The sequence below is a fragment of the Poecilia latipinna genome, unplaced genomic scaffold (assembly GCF_001443285.1).
Source record: "Poecilia latipinna isolate Pla-1442-1.1 unplaced genomic scaffold, P_latipinna-1.0 Scaffold1790, whole genome shotgun sequence".
Lineage (NCBI taxonomy): Eukaryota > Metazoa > Chordata > Actinopteri > Cyprinodontiformes > Poeciliidae > Poecilia > Poecilia latipinna.
This window is the reverse complement of record NW_015114406.1, coordinates 99,684-114,914: the sequence shown is the minus strand read 5'-3', so window position 1 is coordinate 114,914 and position 15,231 is coordinate 99,684. Positions and strand designations below refer to the sequence as shown.

The 15,231-nt window shown below is 37.9% G+C and overlaps 1 protein-coding gene across 1 annotated transcript in view; it reads right to left on the bottom strand.

Annotated features, from left to right (window-relative positions):
- Positions 1-15,231, bottom strand: part of mybpc2a (myosin binding protein Ca) — a 72,578-nt gene that overhangs the window by 19,036 nt on the left and 38,311 nt on the right. Inside the window, exons 12-24 of the mRNA XM_015061227.1 lie at positions 14,444-14,576; positions 11,921-12,045; positions 9,808-9,913; positions 9,181-9,350; positions 6,764-6,929; positions 5,471-5,577; positions 5,336-5,365; positions 4,464-4,603; positions 3,767-3,926; positions 2,699-2,803; positions 1,355-1,543; positions 1,090-1,224; positions 82-249 (exon numbers count right to left, since the gene is read on the bottom strand). Coding sequence (XP_014916713.1) covers positions 82-249; positions 1,090-1,224; positions 1,355-1,543; positions 2,699-2,803; positions 3,767-3,926; positions 4,464-4,603; positions 5,336-5,365; positions 5,471-5,577; positions 6,764-6,929; positions 9,181-9,350; positions 9,808-9,913; positions 11,921-12,045; positions 14,444-14,576 — 1,734 coding nt within the window. The remainder of the gene's footprint in view (positions 1-81; positions 250-1,089; positions 1,225-1,354; positions 1,544-2,698; positions 2,804-3,766; positions 3,927-4,463; positions 4,604-5,335; positions 5,366-5,470; positions 5,578-6,763; positions 6,930-9,180; positions 9,351-9,807; positions 9,914-11,920; positions 12,046-14,443; positions 14,577-15,231) is intronic.

Genomic DNA, 15,231 nt, shown 5'->3' with positions numbered 1-15,231 from the left:
CTGTCGGCTTTTGAGGAAATTGAAGGTTTTTAGGTGCGTCTTACAGTGCGGAAAATACGGTACATTAAGTGAGTCCTTTACCTACGACCTCCCTGATGGTGACGGCCTGAGCCAGCGTGGCGGGGGGGCTGCGTCCAGCGACATTCACTGCAAACACTCTGAACAGCATCTTGTCCCCGGTGGGGAGGCCCTTCACCGTGTACTGGCTCATTTCCACCGGCTCCTTGTTGGCCTGCACCCACTGGTCACCTGGGAAAACAGAGGATTCATCAAACCCTGCTAGCAAATAAACAGCATTAGCATCAAGGAGCATCAGCTCAAACTAAGGCTGAAACGATTAATCGATTACTGAAATATGTAACTAATTTAGTAATCGATTAATCATAAACTAGAGTAACTCATTTTCTGTAAAAACAGTAAATAAGCCAAAGCAGTTAAAAAAACATTTTGCACTCGAGATAAAAAAAATTAAAAAATAAAGCTCATTTGCCTTTAAATATGTAAAAAACTCCTCATATTCTTTGCTTAATTTCTTAATAAAATAATAATCAAAATGCATTTTGATTTGTTCCTGATTGACTCAGTGTTTCACCTTAGGTAAGACTATTTATTTCCTTAAAGTCAAGCAGAAAGGTCTGAACTTTATGTTGATTTCAGAAGTATTTTTGCTGCAGATGCATCCTTTGCAACAAATGATCAATCATTCACTAAATAAATGGTGAATTTTAGGCAGTTCAATGTTTATTTTATTATTGAATTATTTGTATTTTTAAATGTATTTCTAATACTGTTAGCAATAAGCTTAAGTTGTTAAATGAAAAATCTGCAGAATGTTATTCAATTAATCTATAGAATAACCAATTAATTGATAAAAAATGATTAATTAATCAACACAACCGATTAACCAACAAATGTTTGAAAATCTGATATAAAAACTGATTAATTGATAAAAATAATCAATTAATCTACAGAATAAATGATTAATCGTTAGAATAATCGATTGCTAAAATAATCATTAGTTGCAGGCCAAGCTCATACAACACGTCACACTGCTGTCTTATGCTTTCAGATAAGATTTGTTTCACTTACTTCCTTCTGTGCAGTACTCAATGATGTAGCCGTTGAGGCCGCCGGCTCCGATCTTTTCTGGAGGTCGCCACTTGAGTGAACAGCTAGAGTCAGTCAGATCCTCCACAGTGAGGCGAGTCGGCTCACTGGTGGGGGCTGAGAGACACAAGAGCTAATTAAGACCTTAATACCTGGAATGAACGGGAAGGGAAGGCAGGTTAAGCTGCGTCAGAATGAGCGCCGTGTGGAAAGCCTGGGTTAATTAGCCGCTCCGTTAACGACGCACCAATGGGCATGAAGGGCTGGGAGGTGGCGCTGGGCTGAGAGACGCCGACGCTGTTGACCGCAAACACTCTCATCTCGTAAAGAACGCCCTCAAGCATCTTCTTGGCCTCGTAGGTGGTGGACTCGTAAACGTCGAAGTTTAGTTTGGTCCACCTGGCTGAACCGACCTTCCTTCTCTCCAGCAGGTAACCTGCAGCGAGCAGAGGAGGGTAGAGCACGACTTCAAAAGTATTTCACTTTGTAAAAGTAAAAAGTAGCTGTACAAGAAAATACTCAAGGAAAAATAAAAAGTATTTGGTAAAAATGCTCCTTGAGTAACCGGGAATAAAATCTGATTCAATATTTTAAAATTACGTCATTACATTCATTTTCAAATCAATATTCTCAAGGTTAAACTTTACATAAAATCAATATCTACACTAAGTAATATGTAAATTAGAATAAGGTAATGACAGTAAATATTGTAACTAAGTTCAGCAGATAGAAAATAACACAACAACAAAGCTGGTGTATGAACAGGAGGTCTCACTTTAACAAATTCCACTTGTGCATCCATATTTCATATATTTTTGGTTAAAATATTTGTTAAACTTACTTGTATTGGATGGAATATTCAGAAATTTTACTCAAGTAAGAGTATCAATGTTTCACAATAATATTACTGAAGTAAGAGTAAAAATTATTTGGTAAAAATGGTATTCAAGTACTGAGTAACTGATCATAAAATCTGATTTTATACTTTAAAATGATATCATCAAACAGATGTATAAATTCTAGCATTTTAAGAACTAAAATAAAAAAATATATAATACAAATAAATACAAAACCTAAACTTGGAATAAAATTAAACCCTACAGTAAGTAATATGTGCATTAGGAGAGGATAATGACAATAAATAAATAATAATCTTGGTCTCAAAATGATGCAATAGGCTCACCAGGTAAAAAATATTAGATCAACAAAGGTGGTGTGTGAAAAAGAGGTCTCACTTTGACATAAACTGAAGGTGTGTGTGTGTCTGTTTCACACATATTTTTGGTTAAAATGTTTGTCCTTTCTTCATTGAATAAAATATTCAGAAATTTTAGTCAAGTAACAGTAAACAATGAAATAATTTCAAAATCGAACTTTATATTAAATTAGTTTGATGATCTGAAGCCTGTAAGTGTTACAGAAAAAGAAAAAACTGAAGAAATCCATACAGGAGGCAAAAGCTTTCCCTCTCTACTGTAAATCTGAGTAGTTTGGGATGAAATGAAAACAGATCCATTAGATCATGAAGCTGTTTTCTCCAGGGAGGACATCAGATGTGGAAACATCAGACGAGGCGTGTAGCAGCATTTACCTTTAACAGGAACGCCGCCATCAAATGAGGGAGGCTCCCAAGTGATGATGGCAGAGTCCTCGCCAACTGATGTGCACCTGATGTTGTTGGGAGCGTTGGGCATATCTGGAGGTTACAGTCAGAGAGAAACTATGATTAAAATGAGTCCTTGGATGAAAAGAAAAAAGACATTAGAGGTCTTTTAATTTTCTTCCACAGCGCCATAGCTTTTCAAATATGGGAATATCTGCTAATTTGAGCTGAAAGGGGACCTGTTACGCAAAATCCACAGGATTTTTCACTTCCATTTGGGTTTCTACTGCTTCTAAAAACAGACCAAATGTATAAAGAAAACATACAGATGGTTTTTAGCAATAAGTTAATTTTTATTGGGGTCTGGAAAATTAGCTGTTTCAAAAATCTTCTATATTTAACCGACAGAGTTCCGCTCGTAACCTAGCAACCCCGACAGAGTTCCGCTCATAACCTAGCAACTCAGGCAGAATTCCGCCCGTCACCTAGCAACCCAGGCAGAGTTCCGCTCATAACCTAGCAACTCAGGCAGAGTTCCGCTCGTAACCTAGCAACCCAGGCAGAGTTCCGCTTGTAACCTAGTAACCTAGACTGAGTTCCAGGACATTTGGACAGCTGGTTTTACAGCTACATTCAATTTAAAAATACTTTATTGATCCCAAAGGGAAATTAAAGGTTTATGTTGCTCATTTGATTAAAGGTCGGCAACAGCAGAGGGTGGAATGTAAGCAGCTGCCAAAATAATGCTGACGGAAACTTACTGCAAAGAGTTTAATCTCAGTACATGCTGCACAACAATGTTTTGTTGTTGATTTACCACCCAGAAACTACTTGCTGCATTCTTGTTGATTATGAAGGAAGGTCTACTTTTGCTTTTCTGAGATGTATGGTTATATAATTATATGTACGGTTATTTGGATTTAAAGTGATGATTCTGAACTGACCAGACTGAAATCTCATCATCTAAGAATGATTTTGTGAAAAAAAAAGTTTGTGTAGCCCACCTTTAGGTGCTAAGAGATAAAGATAGAAACGGAGAACTAAACGGTAACTGACCCACAACCTTGATGAAGAGTTCGGCCTTGTCCTCTCCCACTGGGTTGGTCACATTGATGGTGTAGGGACCCTCGTCTCCTCTCTCCGCCCCGTCAATCACAAAGCTGCTCACGGTTTTCTCCGTCTCCACGCGGACCCGTCCCTCGCTCTCAGAGATCACCTGTCACAAACTGCCTCCTTTAAACGTGTTTATGAAGAATGTATTTAAAATAATAAAGCCAAATCTAATTTAGTTTTTCCCTGCAATTACAAACTCCATGTCAATAATTTTAGTCTGAAAATAAAGCTAACACGTGTCTAAAATTGTTGTTTTCATTTCTGAAGTATCCACATTTCTTTTGTCAAATTATATATAAAAAACAATAAGAAATTGCTTTATTTGACTCCAATTGTAAGTTTTGACTCCTGTATTTTTTAAATCCAGTGTAAACTGTACAACAAATTTAGACATTTTTAACTGATTTTTCTTTTAAATCACCAAGATATATGCGCAAGATTTTTTGGGCACTACCAGAGCTCCATACAATGTCTTTTAGATGAAGGTTCCAGGTCATTGACGTCTGTCCTGCAGGCTTTTGGCATAAACTCAAACACTCAACTGCTTATTTGGGCTCCAAAAATCAGAAAACAAACAATCTATCTCCCAAAATAAAAACAAGTGCATAACCAGGTGGGGGTTAAAACATTTAAACCTCACCTGGTCTCCTTTCATCCAGGAGACGACGGGGGTCGGCTCTCCCGTGACCTCAACATCTAGGCGGAGTTTGTTTCCAGCCACCACCGTGACGACGTTCCCATCGCCGCTGCCGCCGAAGTTCAGGTGGATTTTGGGAGGTTCTGTCATGTGATCATCCAAAATCATTTAAATTACGAAGATAATTAATAAAGGAATATCTTATCTTATCTTATCTTATCTTATCTTATCTTAATGGCTGCTTAAAAGTACTGATTAACTTTCAATTCTTAATGTTTTATTACCAAACAGTGTATTGTTGCTTTAATAGTGGATAACTGCATGTAAAACGATGTTTCACTTTTTTTTTGTCTACAAAAGTAAAATAATTTTAGTAATTCATCCTGTTTCTCCATCTCTCCCAGCTGATCTGATTATGGGAAAGACTGGAAAAAAATGATCTTTTTTTAAGCTTCACACTTTTTTTAACTCAAAAATATTGTTGCTATGATTAATTATAATTAAGAACCTGATTTTATTTTTTTCCCAAAACAGCTTTAAAGAGACATATTTTGTAAAAATGGAGCTTTGCTTATGCATTGCTAGTAGTAATACCAGTTACACTGGAAAATTACTTCACTCGTAACATGAGAAAAATATTTTCTGCTAGTAATTGTTTTTAATCAATATTAAGGAATTATTTTCTCCTATACCTTGCTGAACAGTTAATTGTAAGTTAATTTTGTCTTATTTATATATTTGCACTAAAAAGTAGACCAAAATACTTGGTGTGACTTTGTGTTTTTGCAGTGTATCGTTCCGAAGTGTCCATAAAATATTACGAAACATTTCGTCATGCATCTCTTTGCATAGTTGAATAAAAACAGAAGAATTACCTTCTATGGGAACAATTTCAATCTTGACCTCTAAGAAAAAAGGAAATTATTCTTTGTAAATAAAAACTGCTGAAGGCTTGTGTACGTTTAAAAAATGTTAAGAGCTCAAAATGTTTTTTTCTGTATCACCCTCACCTATGAAGTTGAGTTTGGCAGACAAAGAAAGAGCGTAGCCGTCTGGGACGAAGGTGTAATCTCCTGCATCCGAAGCCTCTACTTCATCAATCGTCAGCTTGTGGATCCTGAGGATAATTAGGCAGATGTTACCAAACAAACAAACAAAAAACAACTATTTTTATGACCTGTGTTTATCCTGAAAGATGATGCAATCTTAAGGAGTGAGGCTTTCACCTGGTGGGATTACAATCGCCTCATGGATCTCCTGCTTTGATGGAGAAGGAAGGATTACTGTGAAAAGCCCAGACCTCTGGGGTGTGTGTGCTCCATCTGAGGAAGCTTTTATTGTGTGTTTTCAGAGGTTAATGCCTTACAGACTGCAGCCGATCTGCAAAAATAGGTCAAACGACTAAAAAAAACCCTCTGGTAGTAAGTTTGCCAAGCCATTTGGCAGCCAGTGCACACTGCTCTTCAGACTGCAAAAACACAAACCTCACCCAGTGTTTTTGGTCTAGTTTCTACTGCAAGTATGTTATTACACTAGAAAAAAGACTAAACTAACTACAGTAACTTTTCAACAACACACAGGAGCTTATATTGAGCCAATAATACGATAAATACAAAGGGACTAGTTTTGTCTTATTTCAAGTGTGTTAAGAGATTTGTACTAGAAACTGGACCAAAAGTACTTGGTAAGGTTTTGTGTTTTTGCAGTGTACTTTAGAAATACTGGATACTTCTTCAGTTTTTTCACAGTTACTGCAAATACAAACATAAAGTTAGAAAAACAAACAAAAAGTAGTTAACATAAAGGTATAAACTGCTTTTACACAAAGTACTAGAACCACATTTTGCTGCTTTCTTTGTAATTATATAATTAAGTCTGTACTCAATTATAATGCTCTAATCGAAGCCCTTTAAGACTGCAAAAACTCTAAATCTTACCAAGTATTTTGTTTAGTTTCTAGTAAAACTATCTTAGTACACTTGAAATAAGACAAAATAACTTTTCAGCCAGAAAAAAGGAGCTTGTGTTAAGTAAATAAGTCTTTATAATTGATAAAAGCAAATTATTTCTCTTACAAAATGAAATTTTTTCCAATGTTAGAATTGAAACAATGTCACAGTGGAATTAGTACTTGTCCAACTTGTAAGTTAATACACTTGAAATACAAGACTACGATATTTGAACTAGAAACTAGTAAAAAACATTCTAATAACAAACATTTTGTGTTTTTGCAGAGCAGTTTGATGGGAGAAAAGGTTTAATCAGAGCAGAAACTCGGGTTGCTGCGCAGCGTCTGGGAATACCTGCCGATGTGGGAGACTTTGATGCGGTCGCTGGGCTGAACTTCAACGCCGTCTTTGAACCATTTTCCCGTCACATTTTCATCGGACACTTCGCACTTGAACACGGCCTGCTCAGCTGATTTCACCGTCACATCAGCGATGCTCTGCAGAATCTCCAGCTCCTTATCTGCACAGACATACGGAGGATTTAGCAGGATTAGCTAAAAAACGCGGTTTTACTACGGCGTGGCAATTAATTGGCTTTATGTAAATGAATTGTTGGAGATTTAATTTTTGGGGAAATAGTGTTTGTTTTTTTAACCAATGAACTCTTTGGCTTTCCTTAGTTCACACAGTAACGTCAGCTCACCAATGGCGGCCATCTTGTTTTACAGCTTCTATTTATTTGGACTTTGGATTCAGGTCAACTCCAAGCGTCAGGCTAAGATTTATCTTTTTTATTAATTACGAGAATAAAGTCATGATTTTATGAAAAGTCCAAAACTGTATATACTTATATACATAGAAGTGATGACATAATGCTTAATTGAAATACTTCATCTCTAAACATAAAAAAAATCAAAATAATTTGATTTTTAAGCATCAAATTATTATCAGTAGCAAGACTTTGAAATACTCGTTGAAACAATTTTCTATTTTAAACAAATAACTCCATGAACTAGGGAAACAGAGATTTTTTTCTTATTAAAACAACTTTTTTTTACTAATTTAAATATATACTGCTCAAAAAAATAAAGGGAACACTCAAATAACACATCCTAGATCTGAATGAATGAAATATTCTCATTGAATACTTTGTTCTGTACAAAGTTGAATGTGCTGACAACAAAATCACACAAAAATCATCAATGGAAATCAAATTTATTAACCAATGGAGGCCTGGATTTGGAGCCACACACAAAATTAAAGTGAAATGTTCCCTTTATTTTTTTGAGCAGTATATAATTTATGGTAAAATTGCGTCTTTTTTCTGCTAGAATCATAACTACGTTCTCACTGGCCTCAATACTCTGTCACATAACTTAAAGAGCAAAATAAAAGCCATTTTTTGAGAATATTTTCTGCAATTTCTTTCTTAGAAAGGAAAGTAATCAAAAGAACGATTACAATTGGAATGATATGAAAACATTTTTAAGCCGCATCGCCCGGCCGTAATTCCTACAAATAGAAAATGATATTAAAGTGATGTTTTTCATTTAATCAGGCTGAGAGTGAAAAAAACTGACGATTTTAAATCTGTGACGGTCTATTCAACCCCTTTAACTACGACACTCCTAAGTAAAATCCAGAGCAACAAACTCAGAAGTTACTTATTAGTAAATATATTCTAATCATGTGTTTGCTTCACAATATCACAAATGATGAGACAGAAACGAGAATCCTTTGATAAATCTGGTGATGAATGTAGATTATTTTATCCTCAGATATTCTCACAGGGAGCTGAAACTGTCACAGCTGCATGTTGATGTTCGCAGATCTATGATTGGACTTCCAGTAATCTCCCCAATTAACAGAGAAGGACGGACGGCAATTTTCACACCATAATCAATTAGCGGACTCGTCTGCAGCGCCTGGAAGCAGAAACCAGTAAGAGGTGGAAACAAAATGAGCCTGACGAATGCCGAGAGCCGCAGATACAAGGAATTAACCAAGTTTCATTAATTACCACCTAAGTAATGACTAATTTACTCCTTTCCATGCTTGTCAGAATGGAAAACGTCAACATGTTCGGATTAAATTGCAGGGAGATTCGAGCTGGTAAACTTTAAATAGCAGCTGGTTATTATTTCCATAAGAGCTCAGAGAGATGTTTACCATGTTGGGGATAGAAAAACACAAAGGACGGGTACGTTTTAGCCAAAAAACTCTGATATTTTGAGATCTCGGAAAACTTGAAAATTTTTGAGCTTGAAAAGTCACAATTTTTTTAGGAAAAAAAAAAAACTGAAATTTTGTGATTAATCCATAAATTTTTCCCCCAAAATTGGAAATTTGAGTTTTTAAGTGTCAAAAATTCAGATTTTTTTTTGTGTGCAAATTTTCTGGGATTCATCTGAAAAAAAATGTTTTTTTTCTTTTAGCAAATTTTCAACTTTTCAAACTCAAACAGTTGCTTACAAGAATATATAAACTCAGGGGGGGCTTTCCAAGCAAATTTTTGACTTTTCAAATTAAAAAACTTGTTTTTCAAGAAAATTTCATAGGTTAATCTCTAAATATGAGTTTTTTCTAGCAAATTTTTAACTTTTCAAGTTCAAAATTCTATGTTTCTTCATTGTTTGTTGCTTTGAGGCTTTTTGGTGAAAATTTACTCGTCTTTGTTCATGTTCTCTTTCTAAAACGGCCCCAACACGCCGTCATAGTTTACAGGTTATTTAAAAGCCTGTTTGTTTGGATATATCAAGTCTTCCTGTGACCTTCGACCTCCAGCTCGGCACTTGACTCTCCGCCGTTGGTGAAGGCGTAGTACGTCCCGATGTCGTCTTTAGTGGCTTCGGTGATGACCAGAACGTGCCTCTTCCCGTCCTTCTTGAACCTGTACTTGGAGCCGGCCGTGTCTCTGTTCAGCTCGACTCCGTCTTTCATCCTGAGGAGAAAAACTCACAAACTATCAAAACTTTCTCTCACTTGTAGATCCAAGAGGTTTAACTTGAAACGCTTCAATGTAATTTTCAGAAGAAAAAAAAAACTAAATTTTTTGTTCTGGAAGCTGATTTTTAATTAATGTAGTTCAGTTTTCCAACAGTTTTGCACAAGTTTCATATTGCAAACAAAAAAAGCTCATTTCCACGTGTCTTTCCTCCACTGTAGGTGTAGTTTGGGTTCAATCCAGATCCTAGAAATTACTTTTTTGCACACAGAAGTAAAGATCTGCTTATCCGTACCTTAAAAATACATAATAATTACAGTTCATGTCCAGTTAAAATACTAAATGCTGTGTTCTGGCTAAACACTTCGTCCTGTGGACAGAAAGGTGACCTACTGAAGTCGTTTTTATTTATTTTAGTTTTTCAGCCTAAAACCCCCACGGTTTTTGCTCTCACCATTTAACGTTGGCTCCTTCCTCTGACACTTCCACTTCGAACTCCACCTTCTCCCCCACCACAGTGTGAACATCATCCAGCTGCTTGGTGATGGTGACCGGAGGCTCTGAGGACAAATGAAACGCCCCGAGTCGTAAACTCAAAGTATTTATTGGAGGAATTTAACTTTTTGATAAAACTTGAACAGAAATACGTCAAAATATCCAACGGCTCATCTGTAATCGTTCTTCAAAGCTGTTTCTTTTTGACTCTGTGACTGTAAACCCCAGAAATTCAAGCCATCACTTGTAAATGAATAATGTCACAGTGTGCTGCTAAAGTCCTTATCCAAGCCCCCAGACACATCCGTCTTCAGAGGTGGAAGGTGGATCGGTTCCCCTGAGGCGGCCGGAGTCGCATTGTGCAACCACAGGGTGTGATGCTTGATGCTCCGCTAGCCTCGACTATTTGTCATCGTCGTTGCTCCGTTTCCCCTCCAGACATCTTTACTCCCTCAGCTGGTGAGCGCACAAAGTCTCAGAGCCACAGAAATGTGAGCAAGCTTCACTGCAGGTGTTTCACAAGTTTTACAGAACATGGTGGATGAAGTCCTTAAAGGGGACCCATTAAACGAAACTCACTTTTTGCGCACTTTTGTCTCAACTTCTTCTAAAGACAACCTAAGCACGTAAAAAAAATACTTTGGCAATAAAATAATGTCTTATGATGTCTGGAAAATGAGCCATTTCAAAAACTTCCCGTCACCTAGCAACCCAGGCAGAGTTCTGCCCATCACTTAGCAATCCAGGCAGAGTTCCGCCCGTCACCTAGCAACCCAGGCAGAGTTCCACCCGTCACTTAGCAACCCAGGCAGAGTTCCACCCGTCACCTAGCAACCCAAGCGGAACTCCAGGACTTTGGTCAGCTGGTTTTACTGCTGCATAAAGAAAATCTAATTACCTAAGAATAATTCAGTGCAAAAAATGTAATAAAAGTGTTTTGTGCCGCCCACATGTTCATGAAAGCACCTATAAGGCCAGTTTATGGTTTAAATAGAGATCTCACTTTTAATTCTATTGTAACAAAGGATTTAATTTAAGAAAAAAATAAACGGATGCTGTTTTTGGTTGGTTCACTTATTTTGTGACATATAATGAACGAATAAGATCTGTAATCCATAAAACCATTTTTTCTCTAACATCATATTAGAGATGAAAAAATACTGCCTAGCAAATAATTCTTTTGTTGATTAATCTTAGACTGATTTTGTAATTTTTGCTTAACTTTCAGCCTTCAGTCTCAAACCAGGAATCTAGACGTTCATCTTCTAATCTGATAAATTTATCAACTCTGTTATTTCTCATGATTAATGCATATAAACTGTCTTTTTCCCTTTTTAAAAAAGGCAGTTATAACGCTACTGTGTAAGAAATCTAATCCAATAACGGTAATACCTTGAAATGTGTAAATATGATTGTTTAACTGTGTCTTTGAGCTGCACGATAAAAAATGTATAGAAAGGTAAAAAATTAGTTTCTTCAGTCAAGTTCTAATAAATATGCCAGCTCACTAACAAGAACAGTTGGTCTTAAATAAAGCACGAACATTTCCTTCGCTGTGCGGCTATTAAATATGACTAAGTCGAAGCACAGAGCTGCAACGTTTCTGTTTGGCATGAAAGCAGAGAAATAAACAGATTACATCGCAGGAACACAAAGCACAACGAGCCGACAGCGTTTCTCTGCGCTCAAATAAGAAAATGTAAGCGGAGCAGAAACTCACCTGAGTGAGTGAAGTCGCCCCCCAACTTCTTCAAATCTAACAGAACTGGTGGCCGGCGCTTTCAGCAACAGTTTTCACTTGTGTGAATCAAAAACGTTCCAGAGCGAAAGCAATCCAACAAATCTGTTGGATTGTGTAAATGTGAGGGGCGATGGCTGACCTCTGATGACCTCTGGAAACGTTTTTATTAATATCTTTAAATTGATGGCGGCACAGATAAAAATGTTTACTGCACAAAACAGCACAAACGTAGCTCAAACATTTGACACCAATTTTGTTAGATTTGGAGAAGCCGGGGAAACTTCTTCGCTCAGGTGAAGCTCTCTCTCCTGTGTTGTCCTGGCTGATTTACCTTTAACGAAAAGCTCCGTGAAGCATTTCTCCTCGCCGATCACGCACTCGTACGCTGCGTCATCAGACAGGTTGCACTTGTTGATGATCAGGGTACGCTTGTTGCCCGCATTCTCAAACACATACCTGGAATATAAGATGAAAAACGAAACGCAAAAACAAAAAAATCACAACATGACAACAAATTCAGCAGAAAGAAGGACAACAAGAGGCTCAGAGGCGAAAGTGACTCGTTTCGTTTTCTTTCTGCGCTCTGGCTCCTCCCATACAAATGCCTTCAGGTTACATCAAAACGTCTCCACCGCCATTTTACAAGAGGCTTTTAGGAGATAGAGTCGTCATGGTTACCGGCCAACAGCACCTCAACAACACCTGAGTGGTGTTTGTCGCAAAGTTAAAAATTCAGAGATTAGGCGTAAAGATTAGTGTTTTCTCTGCTGTAAGATTATTTCTGTGGCATCTTAAGAATTGGAGAGAAAGCAAAAAATATCCGATTCATTTCTGTAGATTAGTAATTAATATAGTTATCAAACGTTAGACGCCTAAATCTGTAGCTTATTAAAACAAACTGCAGTGCAAAGCATAAAAGCACAGAAGAAGATTAGAGGATTCTGACTCAATCTGAGAATTTGGGTTTTAATCTGAGAATTACATCAAGATTTATAATTCACATAATATTATAATAAAATGATTAAGAGTTTCACTGTATTATTGGTTGAGTCTAATTTATGTTTAACAAAAACATTTAGATTTATTTTGAGCTCAATAGAGGGAATACCTCCTCTTTTTAGTTTCCTGTTAATCAGAACAGGAAGTGGCTTGCTTCCTTCCTTCCTTCCTTCCTTCCTTCCTTCCTTCCTTCCTTCCTTCCTTCCTTCCTTCCTTCCTTCCTTCCTTCCTTCGTATAAACAGCATGACGATCTCAAAATAGCAGATGGTGGAGAGACATTGATGAAATACCAACTGCAACAGCTGTAGCCTCTTCAATAAAACACTAAGAGAAGCCTTTGAAGGAGGCGGGGAAAGGAGGTGGCAGAAGGAGATGCAGGCTGGATGGAGCCCAGCGGGCGAAACGGGCCGAGAACCGACACATGCATACACAGTCTGACTCGTCTCAAAGTCAAAGCCGCGCCAATAAAACTTTAAATGAACACTTTATAGTGCGATCTGTGCACAAACCAGAGCTCAGGCTACGCTTTCCTGAACAGATACTGGAGTAAACTGTACTTTAGTGAATACAAAATGTCTGCGTAGGAGAGTAATAATTCAACAACTACATAAAATGGCTCTTTTTTTTTTAAACCAGATGTCTGACGAGTAAAAGTCTGGAACACAGATCTGTAGTAAAAGGTAGAGACTGATTCTCTGAATTTAAAAAGTCATAATGACCAAAAACTTTGCATTCATGTAATTCAGTCTGATCTGAGGGACAGCGCCATCTGTTGAGTGGTAAAGATGCTGTGATAAGGGATGTTTTCAATTCATTTGACTTTATTTTAAGTTTACTTGCTTCCTGTAGCAGCCAGATGTGTAAATAACTTCCAGATAAATATTTTTAATTAACTGTTAGTTTTTTGTTAGATTGAGTGTAAGCGATGAGAAACAGCTTTAACTTTAGCCTATTATTATTAGTATTGCTTTTAAAAGGGACCTACTATGCAAAATGCACATTTTCCACATTTTTGTGCAAACAGTACAAGCAACACCCAGATGTTTCTCGGCAATAAGTTCATGTTTTTTGGTGTCTGAAAATTGAGCAGTTTCAAAAACCTCCAGAATGTGACAAATCAGCAAAGCCCATCCTGTTACCAAGCAACCCCAGCGGAACTCCAGCACGTTACCTAGCAACCCCAGCGGAACTCCAGCACGTTACCTAGCAACCCCAGCGGAACTCCAGCAGGTTACCTAGCAACCCCAGTGGAACTCCAGCACGTTTGGTCATCTGGTTTTTGCTGCTGTATGCGCTATAGATCTTCAAAGGAATAAATATTTGAACTTTAAAGGGGATCTATTGTGCAAAAGTTCACACTGTCCCTGTTTTTATACTTCCATTCGAGTGTCTACTATGTCTAAAAACAAACCAAGAACTTTGAAAAACCTTCGAAATTTAACTGCACCTGGTAACCCAAGTTAAGCTCCAGCATGTTAGGTCAGCTGGTTTTACCGTACAATGGTTGCTGGAAAAGACGAGTGTTTTGTTGTTGACTTACCATCCAGAAACAACTTAGTGAATTATTTTTGGTTGTGCAGGAGGCTCCACTTTTGCTTTTCAAAGCTGTGCAGTGGTGTAATTGCGAATCTGTTTTCAGCCATTTTTACGTACTAATGTAAACGCTGAGTTGGCCAGCACAATTTTGGATTTAAAGTGACAAGAAGCCCTAAAATAGCTCATTCTGAACTGAGCAAACTAAAATCTCATTATCTAAGATTCATTTTGTGTAAAAGGAATCTAACGAACATGTTTTTGTTGTAGCTCATAGATTTATCCAACCTTCAGTATTGCCCACACATTCAGGTGGCTTACTTGGCTGACGGTTTGATTTCCTGCCCGTTTTTCAGCCATTTCACTTCGGCCGTGGGGTCAGCCACTTCCACGGTGAGCTGGATCCTCTTCCCCTTCTCCACAGAGTAGGCCGAGTCCAGCTTCGTCAGGAAAGCTAACGAGAAAGGATCGTGTCAGCGCAGCTCTGGTGCAGCTTTAAGAGAAAATGATCCACGGCAGCCGGCTCTTAGCAGTAACGGGCTAACAAACACTCCACCTGTCATCCAGCCTGTGTAACCTCCCTCCTGAGGGCTTTAAACGCTGCCAGTATTTACAGCCGGCTGCATTAAACAGGTTTAGTTTCCTCCCTGCCGTCAAATTTCTCGTGCACATTCTGGGTTTGTCTCATAAAATGTCTCCTCTGCGACTCACCATCACTCTTCTTGGACTCGGCCTTCATCTTCTTCAGCCGCTTCAGCATGCCCCTCAGGTCCGTGATGCCGTACTGAAAGGCAATCTTCTCGTAATCACAAGGCTTGGCTGCCTTTAGGATTTCCCATACGTCAACCTCTTCCTTTGGCCCCTGCGGTTTCTTCTCCTTCCTGAATATCAGCGTTGATGCAGACGGAGAGTTAAATCTGATGCAGGTGAAGTCAAAATGTGGATTATTTTTACTTATCTTACCGTTTCTTCAGCAAAACGCTAAAGTCCAGCTCACCAGCATCCTCATCCCCCTCTCCTCTGAGGAAAAGAGACATTTAGTTATGGTGAATTTATTCTGTTAGTTTTGAGTTTAGCTCTACTTAGTTTTAGAACAGTTTTTATTACTT